General features: G+C 58.2%; 2 protein-coding genes across 2 annotated transcripts in view; both read right to left on the reverse strand.

The window, feature by feature from the left end:
* Positions 1 to 4,135: 4,135 nt before the first annotated feature.
* Positions 4,136 to 16,953, reverse strand: SNAI3 (snail family transcriptional repressor 3). The gene is made up of 3 exons (XM_007939227.1): positions 16,878 to 16,953; positions 6,510 to 7,028; positions 4,136 to 4,317 (listed from the first exon to the last, which is right to left on the reverse strand). Exons 1-3 carry the CDS (start codon positions 16,951 to 16,953, stop codon positions 4,136 to 4,138), a joined length of 777 nt encoding a protein of 258 aa, XP_007937418.1.
* A 2,717-nt stretch (positions 16,954 to 19,670) lies between these two features.
* Positions 19,671 to 20,822, reverse strand: part of RNF166 (ring finger protein 166) — a gene marked incomplete at its 5' end in the record, with an annotated part of 5,177 nt that continues 4,025 nt past the window's right edge. The window contains 2 exons of the mRNA XM_007939228.1: positions 19,671 to 19,736; positions 20,467 to 20,574. Coding sequence (XP_007937419.1) covers positions 19,671 to 19,736; positions 20,467 to 20,574 — 174 coding nt within the window. The remainder of the gene's footprint in view (positions 19,737 to 20,466; positions 20,575 to 20,822) is intronic.

Raw genomic sequence — 20,822 nt, forward strand, 5'->3', positions numbered from 1 at the left:
TGAAGACTGACAGCCTTGGAGACCCTGAGGGGCAGTTCCACTCTGTCCTCTAGGGGCGCTGTGGGTCAGAATGGACTCCATGGCAGTGGGTGTGGTTTAGGCTTTGCTTCTGTGAAGATTGACAGCCTTGGAGACCCTGTGGGCAGTTCCACTCTGTCCTCTAGGAGCGCTATGGGTCGACATCAACGTGAGGCTGTGGGTTTGCGCTCTTGTTACTTAGGCATCAGGCCCACCCCGACAGACGACAGACATCACTGGTGTTGCCCCGACACTGCTGGGAGCAGTGGCCTCGCTTCCCCGTGAGCCCTGCAGTCTCCAGCGGAAAGGGGAGGCCTGGGAGCCGAGCTGGGGCGTGGCCGGTGCCCAATGTCCCTTCTAGCCTCTGAGCTCCTTGGAGTCTTGGCAGCCCGACGCTCCCCTGGAATGTTCTGCCACCCACTGGGTAAAGGGGCCTGGAAACTTTCGTTCCATTGAGCGGAGCCAGGGAGCTATACTTAGGCACACAGGTGGGACCAGGAGGGGCTGAGTATAGATAGTAACAAGTGAACTATTTTCAAACATGCAGAGAACCCCCAGAAGAGCCGGGGCCAAACTGCTATTTATAAGCAGCTCCAGGCTTCTGGAGGCAAAAGCAGGCCTCTGTGCCTTGAGGCCTTCAGGACAGACTGGCCGCTGGAGCCTCGGTGTCCCTGTCACACCTGTCCCCACGACTTGCACCCACCAAGGCCACCTACTCTCTTTGCTTGCACCCGATGAATCAGAAAGCAGCGGGGTGCAGGCAGCAGCCCCATGATTTTTTCTCACGTGCTCCAGCCACGCCCTGGTCGTCGGCTGCCCCTGCCCACCCCCCAGGACCTGCCAGCTGCGAAGAAGCTGGAGCCCCCCACCCAGAGAGCTTTTTGGGAATGACAGTGGCAGTGGCTAAGCCACGTGGAACCGAGCTACTTAAAAACGCCTTAAAAGTGGCTGAAATGTCAAATCTCGTTATGTAAATTTTCACCACAATTTTTTTAAAAGGACTTTCTTTAGGGAGAAAAAGTGATACATGAAAATTGGAGTGGGAAGGAGGCCATGTGGGGTGGGGAGCCCGAATTACAGTCCTCAGAGGACAAAGAGCTGGGAGGCTCCCACACTCAGCTGAGGACACACCCACAGGGCTCCCCCCCCAGCACCAGGCGCTGGCGAGCTGACCCGGACCCCGGGGGACCCCGTGCGTGCGTACTGGGCTCCGCAGTTCCCAATGGCTGCCTTTTCCGAAGCGGATTGCCCGGCTTTTGCCAAGGTGCCCCTGGGCGGAGACACACCTCGAACCTTTCAGTGAGCTCAGAGAGTGACCCGTCTGTAGCACCCAGGGGCCCCACACCCCTTAGCCCCCTATTTGGCAATTTGCCTCCTGAGGACCCTCGGGGGCAGGGCAGGAGCCTGCGAGGACCGAGGGGCGGCAACGGGCACGGGGGCCTGGCTGCCGCTCGCGCCCGCCTGCCTCCCTGGAGGCGGCACCTCCCCACTCCCTGCCCTCCAGCTCGCTGGCAGGGCTGCCCGTGTCCTCCTGGGCCGGTGTCCGTCCAGCTTCCATTACCCCTGTCCTCCACCAGCCCAGATATAAATACAAGCATTTTCCACGGGCTCTTACAGAAGGGAAAACATTTGACTTTATTTTCGGCCTGTGAAATTCCCTTCCTCGTGCCAGACAGATGCAATAGCCCCATTTAGCTCGCAGGGCCCAGAAATAGAACACCATTTACAATATGGCCTCCTCTAGGCAGCTGGCTGCTATGAGATCAAGGGCCCTTCCAGTGATGCTCTCCGAAGTCACCAGTGGCCAAGACGCCTTCTGCCAGCTCTGGGCAGAGCCCCCTCCCAGCCCCCGGGCTGTGGAGACAAGACAGGAAGGGTCACCCCCTGTGAGGGAGAAACCCAGTCTCACATCCCCAGGGCCCCAGTCCTGACTGTGCCTGACCTCTGCCCTGGAAGACGGTGACAGAAAGGGGCAGGAGCCCATGAGGCCCCACGTTGGGGAGGTGGCTGCAGGAAACAGGGGAGAGGGTTTCCCATGGCCCCCCGTGGACTGAGAGCAAAGAGAGGATACGCTTAGTGCCAACTGTCGGGTCCCCTGGGAGAGTGCCTCCAGACGCCTCTGAAAACTCATGGGCACCCCCAGCCTCCGTTCACACTGTCCCTTGAGGGGCGGCCAATCCCTGCGCGTGTGAGGTTGGGGGCCCACCTCTGGGGACAGGAGTGTCCTATTCTCAGTTCTGCTTTCCCAACACGGGGCCTGGGGGTGGCCTGGAGCCTGGGGTCTTGGGAGCCCATTTCACCAAGGTCACTCTTGGCCCAGAGGAGCCCAAGATCAAAGCCAGCTGCCCCTGAGATGTCCCCTCAAATGGCCACCACCAAACCAGCCTCCTGAGCCCTTCAGCCCTCTGAGATGGCAGCAGCCAGGATGAGTGTCAGGGGGCTCAGCCTAGGCCGGACATTGTCATTGCCTGCAGCGAAGGCTGAACCCGGTGGTGGGGAAGGGAACGGGGTGCCCTGAGTGCCAGCACGGTCCAGGGAGCATTCTAGAAGGTTCTCTGATGGGAATCGCAGGCTGACAGGTTCAGGCAGCTCAGGCCCATTTGGCCCACGGCTCCGTTTCAAGGTGGCTGCCGCGCGTCCCTTGGCTGGGACCAGGCGGGGAGCAGCCGACATCAGGCCGGCGCTCAGTGGAGGAGCAGGTGTCCGACAGCTCACCGCCCTCCTGGCCGGGGGGTCAAGGACTGCATCACCTCCAGCTGGCTGGACGGCCCCTCCCACCGGCGCCAGCCTCCAGGCTGAGCGGGGGCGGGAGATCAGGACCAGGCAGGGGTGGGCAGCCCACGGGAGGCTGTGTGACTGCCGTGTGAGAGCACGGGAAGCCACCAAGCTGGAGGGAGGGTCTTCTTTCCGGGGGTTTGTGTCGCTGTGGCACACCGTGAGGGGCTCGGGCAGGGCTGGTGGGTCTAGGATGTCCCCCCCAGGGTGTGGAGGGGACACAGCGGCAAACACAAGGTGGACAGTGATTAGGGGAACGCGCACGGCGCTTGAGCACGGGGACAGAGACCTGGGTCCTGGTCTAAACTCGATGCCGGTACGGACAAAAGCCACCCCGTCCTGCAGACGCACAGACCCCCCACAGGCTTGTCCCTAGGCCCATCCAGTTCTCTCACCAGGACTCCTGACCCACACCCATCACCTGTGCACCTCTGTGCCCCTTCCCACAGCTCACTGCACCCCCTGCCTCCCCCAGCCTCCACTGACGGCCCCGCGCTCCAGTTCCTTCTCTGCAGCCAGAGGTCCGGCTGTCCCGGGACACCGAAGCCTCCGTGCCCGCCGTCCAAGGACCCTGGGGGTTAGGCCAGGGCAGTGACTCCCGGGATCAGCAGTGGTGAGGGGCCCTTTACTCCTGGGACAGCGATGACAGTGAGGGGCCCTTTACGACCCAGCAGCCATATTCTCTTCAGAGGCCTTCAGAACAACAGAGGTGGCTGTCCACGTTCCACACGGCGAGACTCCAGCACGGATCGGGGGCACCGAGGCTCCCAGACCTGCCCCGGTCACACTGCGTGGGTCCTGCTCCATTTCCATGGTTCTGCACGTAGAGTGACGGGGGACAGCGTGTCCTGCCCCAACCACAGGCAGGCTCGAGGCCAGCCCAGGCCACATCTTACTGGTGGTTTCAGCACCAGACACCTCCAAAGGCGCCTTGTTAGTCAGCCTGAGGCAGCAGGGGCCTCTCGTGCTGATCACCCCCACAGGGGGGGCCCCTCCTCCAGGCTCCGGTCCCAGAGCACTGCACCCCCCCGGCTGGCCCCTGGTGCACAGGACACCTCCACAGGAGACCACACGAGGGACCCCGGGATGAGCTTCCTGTTTGGGCCGTGCGGGGTGGAGGGTCTGGATGGCAGCCTGGGGTCAGCCCAGAAGCTACTGCCATCGGACTCCCCGGCTCTGACTGGAGGCGGAGGCAACAGCGGGAGAGGAGCCGGCAGACGGGTCGAGGTCCTGCCTGACACAGGCCTCCTCTAGGCACCAGGTGATATGTGCTTCAGGAGGGATCCCAGCCTTGGGTCCCAGCTTGGTCCTCTCTTCTCCTCTGGAGACGCCCGGCCGGCGCTTAGGGCCCAGGGCAGCAGCCCGACTCCTCGTGACGCGCCAGGAGTGACATGCGGGAGAAGGTCTTGGCGCAGCCCTTGCACTGGTACCTCTTGACGTCCGAGTGCGTCTGCAGGTGCGCCCGCAGGTTGGAGCGGTCGGCGAAGGCCCTGCCACAGTGCGAGCAGGTGTAGGGCTTCTCACCTGGGGAGAAAGACGGGCGGTGACGGGCCCTCGCAAGCAGCCCGGGAAAGTGGCCGGTGGCCACAGACCCCCTTTGTTTGCAGTGACTTATTCTTGTTGCTGTGCACAAGCAGGCCCCGCACGGATCCAACCATTTCCCCATGGATAATTCCGGGACACGGATTCCGTTCTGCGAGTCTGCCACCAGCCTCTCCCTCACTTCCTGAGTTGTTCCTCCTCCGTCTACACGCACTCACTGCCCCGCAGGCCCCCGTCTGAACTTCTAGTTGCTGTTGTCAATACGATCCCATCCAGACAGATCTTAAAAGAGCCCAGTGGTCAAGGGAGGCATTCTCTATCAGCTCAGCTAAATGATTGTTTGGTTTTAGGTTTCAGGGGATGTTTTTGGTTGAAGGTTTAAAGATGATCTCAGGGCAATAGTTACAGGGTTTCGTTCACCCTGCATGGCTGGAGAAAGTCTGGAGCCCATGAGAATTTTAAATTCTGTTCTGCATTTTCCCTCCTTTCGATCAAGATTCTTCTGCCAAAATGCTCAGTCGTGACAGCCGAGGACTATCTTGCACCAGTCCCTAGGCAAGGGAAAGCCCCTTTAAGTGAAAGCCCTCCCCTCAAAAGCTCACTCACAGGCCTCCACAGCCCACTCCCTGCGAGGAGAGCTGAGAGACCCCAGAGGAAACTCTGGGGCTGAGCGGCGGGCATTGCCTGAGCTGACTGGCTCGGTGTGTGGCTCACTGCGGGGTATGCAGAATTCATCCTGGGGAACAGAGGGCACCTGACCCCTCCACTTGGGGCTGCTTGGACTTCTGGGGCCTTTCCCTCCAATCTGACTTGCAAAGCCCCTGGCCGTCCAGTGATGGAGAAGCAGTGGGTGGCTTGGCTCCTGCAGATCTGCCCAGGAGCAGGTGCCTAGGGCAGAGTGGTGACCCCTGGCCGGGAAGCAGCGAGCCTCGGTGGAAGGCAAGGGAAAACTTGGGAAGAGATGTGGGTGGTGACCAGGATGACGTGGGTGGTGAGCAGGGTGACGTGGGTGGAGAGCGGGGTGACGTGGGTGGAGAGCGGGCAGATGTGGGTGGTGAGTGGGATGGTCACTGAATCAGTCAGTAAACGTGCTGAATCAATGCTGTGTTGGATGTTTTGTGATTTGGTTTGACCAGCGGTCCTGGAAGCCCAGCAAGCAGCCACCTTCCTTTGAAGGCTAGGCTGAGAAGGAAAGGACTCTGCTGGGAAACCCATTCCAGGCCGTTTTCCTGCAGGACAGTAATACAAAATCCCTGCCCACATCCGCACGTGCTCCAAAGTACCTTCCCCCAGGCTTCTGGTTCCTGCTTTGGGGTGTCGTGCTCAGCAGGGGACACTGGGGAGGATCAAGGGCAGGGCACTCACTACCTGTGAGGCTGGTGTTCTGTTCACATCCTACAGAATCCTGTCAGACGCCAAGACTGCTGCCACCAGGGCACACAGAGCACCTACACCCCTGCTGGCCGGCACCCGGGCACCCGGTCCCACAGCACTGCACCCCAGATGCACCGGAGCAGAAGAGCATGGGGTGTTGGGTCGTTTTAAGAGGATTGGGGCTCCCAGAGCCACCCTGGCCCCGGTGTGGAGGAAAATTCAAGGAGATCTCTAGGACAGGCCGGGGAGGTTGCTGTGCCAGCCTTTTAAATGCACAATCCCACAACACGAATGACACTCACTGGGTAGTGCAGGTCCCCCAGGGACGCAGCCCCTTCCAGCCCTAGCCCCCGGCTGGTCAGCTCTGGGTCTGTGCCTCTGGCGCTGGTTTCTGTGTGAGGCTCACATTTCTTTCTCTGCTCCCCGGGAATGGGCCTCCTTCCTTCCTGCCCCACTTCCCACCTCCTCCTCCAACCCCAGTCCCTGTGCAGAAGGCTCCTCCCCCTGCCCTACCTGTGTGGGTCCGCACCTGCAGGCCCCCTGTGCAACACCCCCCTGCCCCTGACCCCTGCCCACCGCGCCCCCTACCTGTGTTTGTGCGGATGTGGCCCTGCCTTTCCCCCCTGCCCACCGCGCCCCCTACCTGTGTGCGTGCGGATGTGGCCCCGCACCACCGTGCCCCCGCGCCCCCTACCTGTGTTTCTGCGGATGTGGCCCTGCCCCTGCCCCCTGCCCACCGCGCCCCCTACCTGTGTTTCTGCGGATGTGGCCCCGCGCCCCCGCGCCCCTGCACCCCCTACCTGTATGCGTGCGGATGTGGCCCTGCAGCAGCCAGGGCCGGGAGAAGGCCTTGCCGCAGAGCGCGCACACGCAGGGCAGGGTGTGCGTGCGCAGGTGCAGCTTCAGGGCGCCCAGACTGCCGTACTCCTTGGCGCACCGCTTGCAGCTGAAGCGGCGTCGGGGCTGCGGGTCGCAGTGCGGGGCGTAGGGCCGGCGGCAGCGGCAGCACTCGGAGCAGCCGGGGGACCAGGGGCTGCCCGCCGCCCCGCACAGTCTGTCGGGGGCCTTGTCCCCGCCTGAGTTCTGGACCGCGGGCCGGCGCCCGGGCAGCGCGAGGCGGTTCAGGCTGTCTCTGAGCGGCGCGCCGGGGGCCGCCGGGTCCCCCGGGCTCAAGGCCCCCTGCGCTTCCTCGCTGCGCAGGAGAGGCAGGGGGAGGCGCGAGATGACAGGAGCGCGGTCCCAGGGCCGGAGAGTGTCACCGCCCGGGAGCAGGAAGGGCACCACTATTCCCCCACAGCTCCAGCAGGAGGCTTCTAGACCTGGAGGGAGAGAGCACAGTGCACAGTGAGGGCCGACCCCCGCTCCGCTCCCAGCATCACCCCTCGGTCAGGGACTGCTCCCTGCATCACAGCAGGTGCTCAGAGACTGGGGCTCAGAGCCACGCACAGAGGGCAAGCGTGGGGACGGGGACGCCCTGCTGCGCAGGGGGAGGGGGCATGGGAACCTGGGACAGAGAGGCCTGGTCTGCAGGATGAGTCGACAGCCAGCCAGCCAGCCATGGGTCCCTGTGCCCAGTACCAGAAAGCGGTGGCTCAGGGACCAAGCCAGGTGGGGCAGCCCTGGTCAGCTAGCCCCTGCCTCACCTCCAGAGTGGGAAGCACTGAGCTGAGTCAGCACTGTGACTTCAGTCAGGAGGCCTGGCAGCCGGCCAGGTGAGTCCAGTCCAGCTACTCACAGGTAATGACCCCCATCAGCCCACCTTTGGAGGCATCACCTTGTGGGGGTGATGGCAGGATGCTCTGGGAGGACCTTCTCTGCCACCAAGAGGCCCCCTTACTGCCCCATTCCCCCCTGAGCCCTATGGGTAGGACCCTCCTGTCAATGCTCCCCTGGTCAAGACTGGCTTCCACGGCTAAGATCCAAATCATTCCCATGCTGGGCTCTCGGGGCTGTGGCTGGGAATCGGAGGGTCACCACGCCCCAGCCTCCATGGTTACAATGATGACAGTCCCAAAGTCCACGGGCTAGTCCGAGTGTGACGGCTGATGCCCAGATTTCCCCACAGCCTAAGTCCCCACAGAGACCTCAACCTGTCTCTTATTCCGTCCGAGTTGGAATAAATCTTCCACTCGGGGTCTTTTGGTCAGATTTTATGTCTGTTGTGAAAAGTCACCCACAGAATGGGAGGAAGTATTTGCAAATCACAGACCTGATCGGGGGCTTGTTCCAGAATAAAGAACTTTTGCAACACAACCCTGAGAAGACAGCTTATACAACTGTGTCACAGGAAAGGAGAGAGAAGGAGGAGAGTCAGGAATAGGGAGGCTGTGGGATGGGTTGCCACTCGCCTCCATGGACAACTGCCTCCTTTGCCAGAGACCAGAAGAACCGATGGTACCTGGGTATCATCACTGAACATTTTGATCCAAGATTCTGTAGAAGAATCTTGATCAAAAGGGGGAAAATTCAGAACAAAATGTCAAATTCTCATGGACTCCAGATGTTCTGGAGCCATGGAGGATGGATGAACCCCTGAAACTATTGCCCTGAGATGAATCTTTAAACCTTCAACCAAAAATATTCCCTGAAGTCTTCTTAAAACCAAGCGATAGTTCAGTTTAGCTAGTAAAGAGTATAGGAGCTCTGGTAGTGTAGTGCCTAAGGCATTTGACTACTAACCAGAAAGCTGGAGGTTCAAACCCACCAGCCACTCCTCGGAAGGAAGACTGGGCAATTTGTTTCTGTAGAGGTACCGCCTCAGAAACCCAAGGAGGGGTGGCTATGAGTTGGATCCGACTCGACGGCAGCGAGTTTGGTAAAGAATGTGTACCTAGTGCACTGGACTTCTTCAAGAACTGCAGTGCAGTGGGTGACTTCATGTGGCCTTTGTAGCCATGGTCTCTGGCTCCCACCACATGATTGGAGGGGACTATATGAGTATGAGGTCCGTGTGACCCACCAAGGGGACTGGACAGCTTGCTAATGATGTCAGTAAGGGACAGGACACTCTTGGGGTGGGACCCTGCAACTAAGGTGTGTGGAACCTGACATGGGGCCGGGCAGATCGCCATGGAGCTGGCCTCAAAGTGAGCCTTCCCAGAGGTGAAGGGGGGCCCTGAATACCACCAAGAAGGGCAGAGGGGAGCAGAGTGCATGCTTTGGACCCAGGGTCCCTGTGCTGAGAACCTCCTAAGATCCAGGAGACATGGCTGTACCACCAGAGAGATGGTGAGAGTTGGTGGCAGAGGCCCAGGAGGACAGAGGAAGACAGTGCGCTGGGCGTCTCAGCCCACGGAGCACGAAAGCTGAGGGCCTCGGGCCAAGAGTGTCTCTGCACACCCGGTGGGCCTGTTTGCGACCCACAGACCTAGGGCTGAGTGGCTTCGGGCCAAGGCTGACTGATGGACAGGGGTGCCTCTCGGCACTTATCATGGAGCTAAAAGCTTTGTAACACTTGCCTGAGCAGGGTGGACAGGCTGAGGGCCAGAGACAGGTGCCTGTGGGCACTGCTGGCAAGAGGCTGTCCTGCTCAAAGAACTGGATCCTGACTCATGGCTGATCCAGAATTGTAAGCTGCTGTTTCCCTAATGGGAGCGCTGGTGGTGTAGTGCCTAAGGCATCTGACTGCTAACCAGAAGGCTGGCGGTTCCAATCCACCAGCCACTCCTCAGAAGGAAGACTGGACAATATACTTCCGTAGAGATACTGCCTCGGAAACCCAAAGAGCGGTCGCTGAGTCGACTTGACTCTACGGCAGTGAGTTTGTTTTTTTTTCTTTTCCTAATAAACCCCATCATTGCGAGTATTCCTGTGAGGTCTGCATGGCCACTGAAGTGAAGGACGGCACCCACAGAGAGTGAAGAGTGCGGTGGGAGGGAGGCTGGTGTCAGATCGATGAAAGGTTGGTGGGTGGAGGCACGTCTGACCTCCGCTTCACAGGAATCAGCCTCAGGCTGCTGACCTCTTGCTGCCTTGTGAAGTTAGAGGAGGTAAGACTCCTTCCCCTTGCGTCTTTACAAGACCCATGGGATCAAGTTGACAACAGCAGCTTGAAAGCTTAGGCAGGAACCTGAGGGGCGGTGACGTTCTGTCAATGAGAGGGCTCACTTGGAAGAGGAGGGTGAGGGTGGCCGCATACTTGGAGAATGTCACCGAGCTGGCCACGGAGAAGCTGCTGACCAGGTGTCAGTTCTGTGGTGTGTACTCACAGCAACAAAGAAATGAAACTTAGGAAACAAATGTACAAAGGACTTGAGTACACGTTTCTCCCCAACAGATACATGAGCGTGTGTCCACAGCCAGTTCCTGGAACATGCATGTGAAGAGTGCAGTGCTGTGACGCTCACAGCCACCGGGACAACGGGAATAACGAGTCCTGGCAAAAGGTGGAGGCGTCAGGATATGCATACACTGCTGGGTGTGGGGGGCTGTGAAGGGGGCAGCTGCTGGGAGACAGGCCGTCGGCTTCTCCAAAGGTGAGAGCCAGCCTCTCCCTGTGACCCTGCAGGCCCACTCCCAGGTGTCCGCCCATGAGAAGTGAGGACAAGCGCCCATGCAGAGCTGGTACACGAGTGGCCGTGAGTGGTCACAACTGCACCACTCACAATGCCCAGAACGTGGACACAGTGCCCTTAGACACGCTTCAAGCCTGGCACTGAACTCACTGCCCTGGCTCACAGCGAAGCAGCAGACAGGTCCAGAGGGTACCAGTCATTCTGCAGCACAATCGGCTACGCTGGATCCAAAGGGCAGCGTGTGCCCAGGGACACAGCTCCGAAGGCAGGAGGCACAGGGAGAAGGACAAAGGGAAACACAGGCAGGAAGTTGGAGCGCCGTTACGTTGTGGGGATCACATTCAGCATCACGGAACCAAACTGAGGGAATTGCTGAATGAAAAACCACGCTGGTCTGTAAGCCTTCACTCAAACCACAATGAACACTCACAAAGCAGAGACACCCCAAATGTCCACCCACATGGATAAATGTGGTATGTCCCTACGGCGACTGGCTACCATCTAGCCACACAAAGGAACCACGCATGAATCCATGCTATGTAGTAAGTGTCATAGCATGACACAGAAATCCTCAAAGATACTGTGTGACAAAGAAGCCAGATAAAAAGTCAGTGGCAGACAATTCCATCCTTATACAATCTCAGAATGGATAGAACCAGACACTACAGCAGAGGGGTGGGTGCCAGGGGCTTGACTGGGGGTGCCTGCTGACAGGTGCGCACTTCCTGTCTGGGGTGATGACTACGTGCTAGACAGTGGCGACGGTTGGACGAGAGCTGGTGGCACAGATCCGTCAACCTGTGGTCAGCTGATCTTTGACAAAGGGCTGAAATCCATTAAATGGGGAAGAGGATGTCTGTTTAATAAATGGTGCTGGCAAAACTGGAGATCCATTTGCAGAAAAATGAAACAAGATCTGTACCTCACACCATACACCAAAACGAACTCCAGATGGATCAAAGACTTAAATGTGAAACCTAAAACTATAAAGTATCTCAAGGAAAAAGTAGGGGCAAATTTAGGGGCCCTAATATATGGCATAAAAAGACTATCAAACATAACCCAAAATGCACAAACAGCAGACGAGAGATGGGGTGAAAAAAAACTATTTTTTTTTTGTGCTTCCAAAGACTTCTTCAAAAGAGTCAAAAGAGAACCTACAGAATGGAAAAAAAATATTTGGCAATGACATATCTGACAAGGGACTTATCTCTAGAATTTATAGTAAACTCCAACACCTCAACAACAAAAAGACAAAAAATCCAATTAAAAATGGGCAGAAGACATGAATAGACACTTCACTAAGGATATTCAGGCAGCCAACAAACATATGAAGAAATGCTCACGATCATTAGCCATCAGGGAGATGCAAATCAAAACAACAGTGAGATACCATCTTGTCCCAGCACTAGTAGCAAAGTTCAACAAGATGGAAAATAAATGCTGGCAAGGATGTGTAGAGATTGGGACTCTCATACACTGTTGGTGGGACTGTAAAATGGTACAACCACTGTGGAAAACAGTATGGTGATTCCTTAAAACTTGGAATTAGAAATACCATTTAAGGCAGCAACCCTATTACTAGGTATATCTCCTAAAGAAGTGAGAGCCAGGACAAGAACAGATACATGCACACCCATGTTCATCGCAGCACTATTTACAATCTCCAAAAGATGGAAACAACTGAGGAATGGATAACCAAACTATGGTACGTACACACAATGGAATACTATGCAACCCTAAAGAATAATGTAGAATCTGCAAAACACCGCATAATATGGATGAACTTGGAGGACATTATGGTGAGTGAAATAAATCAATCACAGAAGGACAAATATTGTATTAGTCCATTATTGTAAAAAGTCAAGGAAAGGTTTATATATGGAAGGAAATTTTCTTCATTGGTTACCAGAGGTGGGAGGGGAGGGGAGGGAATACTGTTAGATAGATAGAGATAAGTATTGATTTGGGTGAAGAGAAGGGCAATGTACCAAACGTGAGTCATCAACATGGTAGCACTGAGGAAGAGGAAGGTACAGAGAGGTACATGGGAGGTACACACAACAAAGATGAACCCTTTTGCACATACAGTACCACGTAGTCAGTGAAGGCAAACATGGGTATATGGGCAGAGAGATGGGTGGACAGGCTGAACTATAAGGTATGTTGTGATAGTTGGAGCTGTGTGTCAACTTAGGTGAACCACAATTCTGTGTGGTTTAAGCAGTTGTGATGTGGTTGTTCCCATGATGGAATCAGATGACTATGTTCGGAGCGGCCAATCCTTTGAAAGGAAGTTTCCCTAGGAGTGTGGCCTGCTTCTAGTATATCTATGAACATCCTGGGAAAAGAGACATTCTTCTGTGGATTGGGATCCTGTTGTGCTGCCTACAACTGTCCGTGAGCGAACAATCCACCATTCGGCCTAGAGATCTTGGATTCGTCATTTGTTGGAGTCAACAGCCAGTAGACTGCCTGCCAACCTTGAGCGCCTCAGCCCTGCAGCTGCAAGAGTCGGGAAAAGCCTCCAGCTTGACGTTTGATCCAAGAACTTTGGACTTGCCAGCTTCTGTCAGTGTGTGAGCCATTTTCCTGAGATAAATTTCTCTCTCTCTCTATATATATATAAGCTTGACTGGTTTTGTTTCTCTAGAGAACCCAGTCTAACACATAGGTCTATGCAGAGAAGCATGCATAGTGTTGGCAGACTACGTTTCTACAAGTGCATTGCTATGTTCTGTACAAATTCCCAGGTACATAGTAGAGTTGGCAAGGGACAAGGGTGTAGTCACTTCTTGGTCATAGCCAGCTACCCCAAGGGAGTGAGGAGTTGGACCTGTGGGCTCAGGACCACAGTCACAGAGGACATCAAGCTCAATCGGCATAACATATTACACAAAACATTGTTCCTACTTTGGCCAGTAGCAACTGGGATCTTAAAAGCTTGCAAGCAGCCATCTAGATGCAACAATGGGTCTCTCCTTGTCAGAGCACAGAAGAATGAAGAAAACCAAAGATTCATGGAAACAATTAGTCCAAGGAACTGGTACACCATGTGCTCCTCAGCCTATACAACTGGGAGACCAGAAGAACTAGGTGGTGCCCGGCTACCACTGTCAACCACTTGAAGGGGGATCTATGTAGGAGATCCTGGACAGAGTAGGAGAATAATGTGGAACAAAACTCAAAAAAAATAGGGACCAGGTCTGATAGAGCCTAATGGAACCTGAGAGTATGGCCCCTAGCTGCTCACCAGGGTTTAACTGAACCCACTCCTGTGGCTTCCAAAAAAAGGAAGACAGGCATATAAGGTGAACAGTTAACATTAGGTAGATACACTCCTTGGAGAGATGAATCATGGGAGAATAGAAGGGCTGTGTATGCACAGGGAGACAGCTCAGGGGGCAGGAGTGGATGGGAGGGAAAGACACAGGGAAGAGGTGACTATGGGGAGGAAGTGGGAGGGGAGCTGTTGCATCGTGGGAAACTGCAGTCAATGTCATGAGACAAAGTGTGTCTGAACTACTGTATGGAAAATGAACTTGCTCATAAACTTTCACCCAAATCACAATTTAAAAAAATGAAGAAGAGGAAGAAGATCTGGTGGCCCAGTAGCTAACGTGCTGGTCTACTAATGAGGAGGTCGGCGGTTCAAACCCACCAGCCCCTCCATGGGAAAAGACGAAGCAGTCTGCTTCCATGAAGATTTACAGCTTTGGAAACAGTTCTACTCTGATGGCAACGGTTTTTTTCAGATGGTTGCACACGTCTGTGAATAAACGAAAAACTATGATGTTGTACACCCCTACTGGTGGAATTGTATGGTACTGAATTATATTTCAATAGAGCCGTTAGAACAAAATCAAAACAGAAAGGCTAAGGGCAGAGAGGGGCAGGTGTGACAAAGGACCGTGTCGTGTATGGTGGTCCTCACCCTCACTCTCTGCTCTGAGACCCTTTATTGTTACCATACAGTCAGCACAGAGCTGGGCACACAGTGGGTGGTCAGTGAACCGTGGGCTTGATTGAATTGGTGGGTGCAAAGGGTGCCTGTAAGAACGGGGCAGGGAGGCCACGCAATCAGTTAAAGCACTGGGTTGCTGACTGAAAGCTGGTGGTTCTCCACCCAGAGGTGGCCCGGAATAAGGGTGACAGCCACTGAAACCCACGTGGGCGCAGGTCTACCCTGACACACAGGGGTCACCTTGAGTCAGTGTCCTTACGGGTCGCTGGCTGCACCTCCCAGCGTGACGAGTGCATTATGATGCTTGAGGGACCCTCCTGCAAGGCTCAGGAGCCAGACTCACGCACCCCGAGATGTGAGGGGATTCCTGGGAGCCACAGGAGAGCCTTGGGCTGAGGTTTCCTCTGGAGACCTGGACAGGAAGCACTCTCCCCAGCCCTCCTCCTTGGTCCCAACTTCCAGCAAGCCGGGCAGTGGGACACAGTGCGGGGTGGGGACCACACGGAGCAGCAGCCCTGTGACCCTTTGCCTCCCAAGTGAGTGCAGGAGGCTCGGTTTCACCTGTCGTCAGCTACAGCCCCAGATCCAAACTGTTGACGCAGGGCGAGTCGGAGTTGCCCATTCCTGCTCTTACCCTCCCCTCGCCCCCTCCCCGCCCCTCTCTTCCTCTCTCACATGATTTTCTCCGCCTGTCTCTATTCACTTCCTCTTTGCTGGCCCTTCCCCTGTTTTTCTTCCTGTTCCCCTTTCCTCCGCTGGGTCCCATCTCACCACCCCGTGTGTGTCAAAGCTATGGGCCTTTCGCTTGGCCCAGCTGGCATGAAGACGCCTTTACCTCCAGCAAACTATTCTCCTGGGCGGGCTCCCCTCTGGTGTCCCCAACCTGGGCAAGAGCCAATGCAGAGGGGCAGGGGCTGGGGGACAGGGGTGCCCGGGCGGGTATGGCTGCATGGGTGGTGGAACACCCATCCACCACCACCCCGGCCCCTCATCTCAGAAGGGGAATGGAGGTATACCATCCACTATCCCCCGGCCTCATCGTCCCAGCCACAAAGTCAGCAAATCTAGGCCATCCTCCCAGAAGAGCTGGTGGTGCGGTGACGGGCTGAGACAAAGTCCCAGGGGCCCCGAGACAGGTGCAGGGCACAGAGGAGCTCCCCATGCCAAACCCTGCCTTACAGGGAAGGGCCTCTTGTCTCCCACGCTTCAGTGGCTGGAAGCAAGTTGCTACTTATCTCCAAGGTGGCTTCTAAGCTGGCCCTGTGCACCCCCAGCCCAGCCCGGTCTGCAGGGCCCGGACTGGCTCCAGAGGGTGGAGGTCAGCTGTGGCAGGGGCTGTGGACCCATGCTGGGTCTAGGACGCCTATCCCCTATCTGCTGGGTTTCCCTAGCTTTGTACGTCCATTCTGCACCTCCAATTCTTGGCATAAGACACTCTCAGGACCCTCTGACTTCAAAGGGTTCCCTGGGCAACCCTAAAGAGGCCTTTACTCAAATGACAGAGTGGGGAACCACCACCCCAGCATCTGAGGTCTATTCTAGGGAAGTCTCCTGGTAGAAGGAGGCCCACCGTGGCCGTCTGTCCCCAGAAAGCCAGGCAGCCTGAGCCACGGGGCGGGAGGAAGGGAGCAGAGAGCCCACCCCTTCAGGTGCTGGGAGCACAGGTGTGCACCCACGTGGTAGAGTGAGGGGCACTGTGGGACCCAGCTGAAGCAGGGGTTTGTAAACTATGACCCAAGACACCTGACTGCACTGTGCTCCATCTTTCTACAAATTGGCCTAGCGGACTTCGAGTCCCCTTTGAAGGGCAGGCTCTGTGAGGCACCCCCTGGTGGCAGCCTTGGCACTGTTTCTGCCCCGCGAGTGGACTTGTCCCGCTCTGACTCACTGCATGGAAAGGGCTCCCTTCCTTCCTCTGCTCCCACCCAGGGCCACTGGCAGTTCCCAAGGAGGTCCTGGTCCCAAGAAGCTGCTGAGCTAGGAGGGGCCGCCCTGAATCCTCTGTGCTTTGGCTCTTGGAGTGGACACGGTCCATCTTCCAGCTGTCACAGGCTTCCTGTGTCCCTGTCCAGCAGGGAGGGGGCTGAATGGACAGGCAGCGTGTCTCCCCAGGCCACCAGGCAGGGCTCTCAGTGGGCTGGATCCCAGCCCATGCCCTGCGCCGGTTTCCACCGGTGTGAGCGAGGCTTCTAGAGAGGGGGAAGAGACCGCGGGAGTGAGGCGGTCTCTCCCCAGCTGAGCGGGGGCCAGACGGGCTTCTGAGGTGAGGGAGCCCACGGACTCCTCTCCCTGGCTCTTTTTTGTCTGCTCACCTAACCCAAGCCAGGAGCTCTGGGGGTCCCTCTAGGAGCCAGCCCTCAGGGGGCCCTCTGTCTCCCTGCCCACCATCCCTAGGACCTCTCCTAAACCTGCTGCACCAGGAAGAGTCCGGGGTCCCCTTAGCTGGACTGCAGTGATGAGGCCCCAAGATTTGGGCGCCTACAAAGGCTGCTCTAAGTGGAGAGAGAGGACCTCTCCCAGTGCTGGTGGCTGAGCACGAGAGGTGAGCCAGGGCCCTGGGGGCACCTTACTTACGGTCAGGCCCCAGGTCCGCCCGGGAGGCCTCGGCCCTGCTGCGCGAGCGAGGTCATGCCCTCTCCTCCCACCTAGCACTTGAAACAGGTGTCCCGGCTGCTGGGCGCTGGCCCTACCTCTCTGCGTTTCCAGCTGCCCGTAGTTGGGAATCCTGTGGCTGGAGTGAGTTTTCACCAGGAACGAGCGCGGCATCTTCTCCTCCCGGGCGACGGGGCCGGGACGCGGTCCCCACTCTTCGGTCTATCGGTCTGTCCCGACACCCGCGGGCGGGCGGGACCGGCGCTGAGTCAGGTGCGGGCAGGGTCAGGCTCATTAGCATAGCGCGAGGCTCCACCAACCACGGCCGGGTGCAGGCGGGTGGGGCCGCAGGCAGGGCCGGGGGCGGGGCCGGGGTGGGTAGGGTCTAGTCATTAGCATAGCGCGCCGGCTCCGCCAATCAGAGCCCGTCGCGGGAGGAGCGGGGGTCAAGGACATGGGCGGGGCATGGGCGAGAAGGGCCAGGCTTATTAGCATGGCGCGCCTTCTCCGCCAACCAGGAGCCGGTGCGGGCATGGGCGGGGCCTGCATGGGCGTGGCCGGCGCGGGCGCGGCCGGGGCCGCTGCGCTACGCCCAGGACAGGTGGGCGGCCAAGGGGAGGGGGGCGGGATCGCAGGTGCCCTCCCTACGCGACTCCCTTGCGCGGCGTGGAATCCCGCACCGGCCCCTCGGCCTGGGGCACTCCCCGAGCTGCGGACCGACGAGCGGACGTCAGGGCTGGAAGGCCACAGGCTCACGGGCACTGAGCCCAGCACTGCTAGTTCATGGTCCGGGAATCGGGTCTACACAGGCAGGAGACAAGGTGGGGACTAGGCCTACGGGGCACCTCCACTCCGGTGCCCTGGAGCCCTCCGACTCTGCAAACGTCAGCGGTGGGACTGAGTCCGCGCCCGGAGTAAACCCAGCCTGACCAGCCCTAGGGGCAGGCCTGGGGCACGTGGCCTTCCGGGGTGGGGTGAAGGCCCCCAGCAGCGTTGAGTTGGCCCAGACACAGCTCAGAATTCCAGAACCACACGTAGGCAGACGTCCTTGAGGGAGGTTGAGTGAAAGTGAATCACCTGCAGCTTTGTAACTAGCCATGTCTGAGACGCTGGGCAGACCAGTGCTCCGATCGACGGTCACCGAATAAAGAGCTGGGCGCAAGTGGGTCTGGGTCCCTTCCTGTGAGGTCATTTCCTGCCGCCTTCAGGGGCAGACAGAGCAGCTGCGCAGCCCCAGGCTTGTCTACAGGTGGAGGGCAGATGACCTCCCAGCAGTGCTTTCGAACGCCCAGGTCCCTGTGGCTGTCTGCCGGTGCTCCTTGCCCACTGTGGGTTTGGGGTGAGGGTGGATGTGGTGGTGACTGGGGAACAGTAAGAGACGCTGGGGGCACTCTACAATGCTTCCTTGAGAAGCCTCTGCTTTCAGAGAAGGCAGCCACTGGGCGTCCCCCGGTCAGCCAGAGTGGCACAGGGCAGGTGACATCCCAATGGCCAGGGGGGCACCTGCCTGCCCTGGGACCGGGTTAGGGCAGGCCTGTGCGGTGGGCACAGTGCAGCCCCTTGCTGCGTTCACAGGGTGCTGCAAGCCCCCAGAACCCACAGTGAGCATGGGGCCGCCTTTTTGGGAGCCCCCCCCACCCCCAGCAAGGGGGCCGAGTGGAGACTCAGGAGACTGAGCAGGACACCTCAAAGGTGTCGTGTGGTCCTGTACCTGCAGGGGGGTGACAACGGACACGCTCCCTCACATCACTGGCTGCCAAACAAGCTGTCAGGTGGAGGTGGCCGGCCAGCCCCTGGGGCACGGCCAGGCTGGGGAAGAGCTACCCTGGGGGGTTCTGGGGTAGCTCCGCCTCTTGGCGGGCAGGTGCTGGCTGCAGAGAAGGAGCAGGCAAGATGCACAGTCAGTCAGGGCCATTCTCAGCAGGAGGGCCTCCCTCGCCCTGCCCCTCAATCTGGTGACCCCAGGTGAGCCCCTGATTTTAATATTTGTGGAATAAAACCGCTGGCCAAGTTTGGCTATAGGTGCTCTGAAACATTTTATTTAAATTTTTTAAAAGACAGCGATAATTTAAGCCACAAAACGCGCACTTTCCTGCCCACCTCCGTGTTCTGCCCCAGGGCGGGGGCGGGAGTCATAGGGCACTTCCCACCTCCACCAAGGCCAGAACCCTGGACCCAGCCACCCTGCCTGCGTCTCTGGAGGCCTGCCCTGTCTGCAGACCCAGCAAGTGGGCGGGGGCCTGGTTCCCTCCTGTTATTAATAAGACTGACCCCAAGCTGGAGAGGGGTCATCTGGGGACAGAGATACCACCATTGTGTCACGTGTGCAAGAGTGGAGCCCCCACCCAGCTGGCTGCCGGCTCCTGCCGGGTCTCCCCGCGCCCTGATCCCACACAACGCTTATTTTTGATTGTTTTTTTTTAAAAAATATAATCTTGTAAATGTTCCATAAAAATACTATTATCCCTAGTCAAACACGGGTATTGCGATATGAAGAGGGATGGCGTTGTCTTTGCCCTATAAAATGTGAAAAGATTACCACATTGGAGAAGGTAGAAAAGTCCCGGGATCTCTAGGGATCACAAAAGCCAGTACCAAGTGAGCAGGTGAGGGCGGGGCGCGGCCGGGACGGCAGGGGTGCGGCGGGGTGCCTCAGCTCAGCAGCTGGGCCTCGGTGCAGTTCTCATGGCTTGGAAGGACACCACCTGCTGGAGGTTGCAGGCTGCCCTGCCTGGCACACAGCGAGGACACTGGCTTGGCCACAGCCCCTGTGACCCGAGCTCTGCTGCAGGGAGGTGAGGGTCAGCTGCCCTCCTCCCACGGCGCACGGCGGCATGTCCACATGAGAGCAGGACCCCGGGTGGAGGGTGGGGCCGGACCGGGCCGGGCCTTCAGTTCTGGGAGAGAGACAGGGCCAGCGCAGCCTGAAAGGCAGCTTCCTCGTCGATGCTATAATCCTGGAAGATAGGTGTCACCCTGTGTGAGCACCCCAGACAGACCAGCTCCCCCACGTCCAGTCCCCCACCTAGGAGTTAGCAGGTGGGGGGTGCAGAGGGACACAGCCGAGAGGCCAGAGGCGTGCAGCGGGGGTGGAGGCCTGGGCTAGTCCTGCCCCTCCCAGATAGGGTAGTGAGATGAAGGTGACACAGTGCCTCTACCTGTCCTTGTCCTCAAGACCCATCCCTTGCCCTGATGGGACAGGAGTGCCTCTTCAGGGGACCTGTGGGTACCCCACTGCTCTGCCTCTCCAAAGACATCCCAGAGCAAAGGGAGCTGTGATAAGAACCCTTGGCAGGGCTGAATGGGACACTTAGGGCTGCTGATAACTGGGGAAGCTGCCTGGAGTTCCAGGTCTGCAGACATCGGCGCTGTCACAGTCACGCAGGCTCCCTCTGGTGGCCACTTGGACTTATCACCCCTCCAAGCCGGACCCACAGGGCACTCTCCCCGACCAGACAACCTCACAGAAATCCCGCGCGCTTCGAACTTTGTGGGACTGCTCGGGACCCTAAAGCTGGCTCAGCACAAGGAGGGGCACGTAAGGGGAGCAGGGTGCAAGTGGGGCGCGGCTGTGAGGGGTGGGACTCCGGGGGGGTGGTCTGAGGGAAAGGGGCTGTTGGGGGGAGCAAGCCTTGGGGTGGGGCATGAACGGAGGGCGAGGCCGAGTCAGCTACAGCGGACACCTACCACGAAGGTGTCGTAGGAGAACTTGTGCCGGTGCAGAAGGTGCTGCAGGAAGTTGGCGCTCTTGTAGCTGGGGTCCCCCCAGGGCATCGCTGAGCAGATGGGGCACACCTGGACAGAGGACCGAGCCATGAGGGGCGAGGACTGGGCTGGGGCAGCACCCCTCCCCCGCCCTGTACACCCTCAGGGCCCTCGGCATGTGAGGTCTTTGGCAGGGAAGGAGGCTCTGCCCAGCACACAGTAGGAACTTTGCGGTTCGCTGGGTGACTGCACCGGGAGGGGCAAAGCTCTCACGGCTTGGCTGGGGCCTCACCTGGCAGTTGGGCGGGGCGGGAGGCGGGGCTCACCACGCGGTTGGG

Source organism: Orycteropus afer, unplaced genomic scaffold, assembly GCF_000298275.1.
Source record: "Orycteropus afer afer isolate SDZICR_OR568_19922 unplaced genomic scaffold, OryAfe1.0 scaffold00057, whole genome shotgun sequence".
NCBI lineage: Eukaryota > Metazoa > Chordata > Mammalia > Tubulidentata > Orycteropodidae > Orycteropus > Orycteropus afer.

Excerpts from the sequence above, each read along its gene's own strand:
- SNAI3 (XM_007939227.1), bottom strand. The coding sequence starts at position 16,953 with ATGCCGCGCTCGTTCCTGGTGAAAACTCACTCCAGCCACAGGATTCCC. Across the intron at positions 7,029-16,877 it reads GCAGCTGGAAACGCAGAGAG|GTCTAGAAGCCTCCTGCTGG; the intron begins GTAGGGCCAGCG and ends CTCTCCCTCCAG. Across the intron at positions 4,318-6,509 it reads CCACATCCGCACGCATACAG|GTGAGAAGCCCTACACCTGC; the intron begins GTAGGGGGTGCA and ends CTTTCTCCCCAG.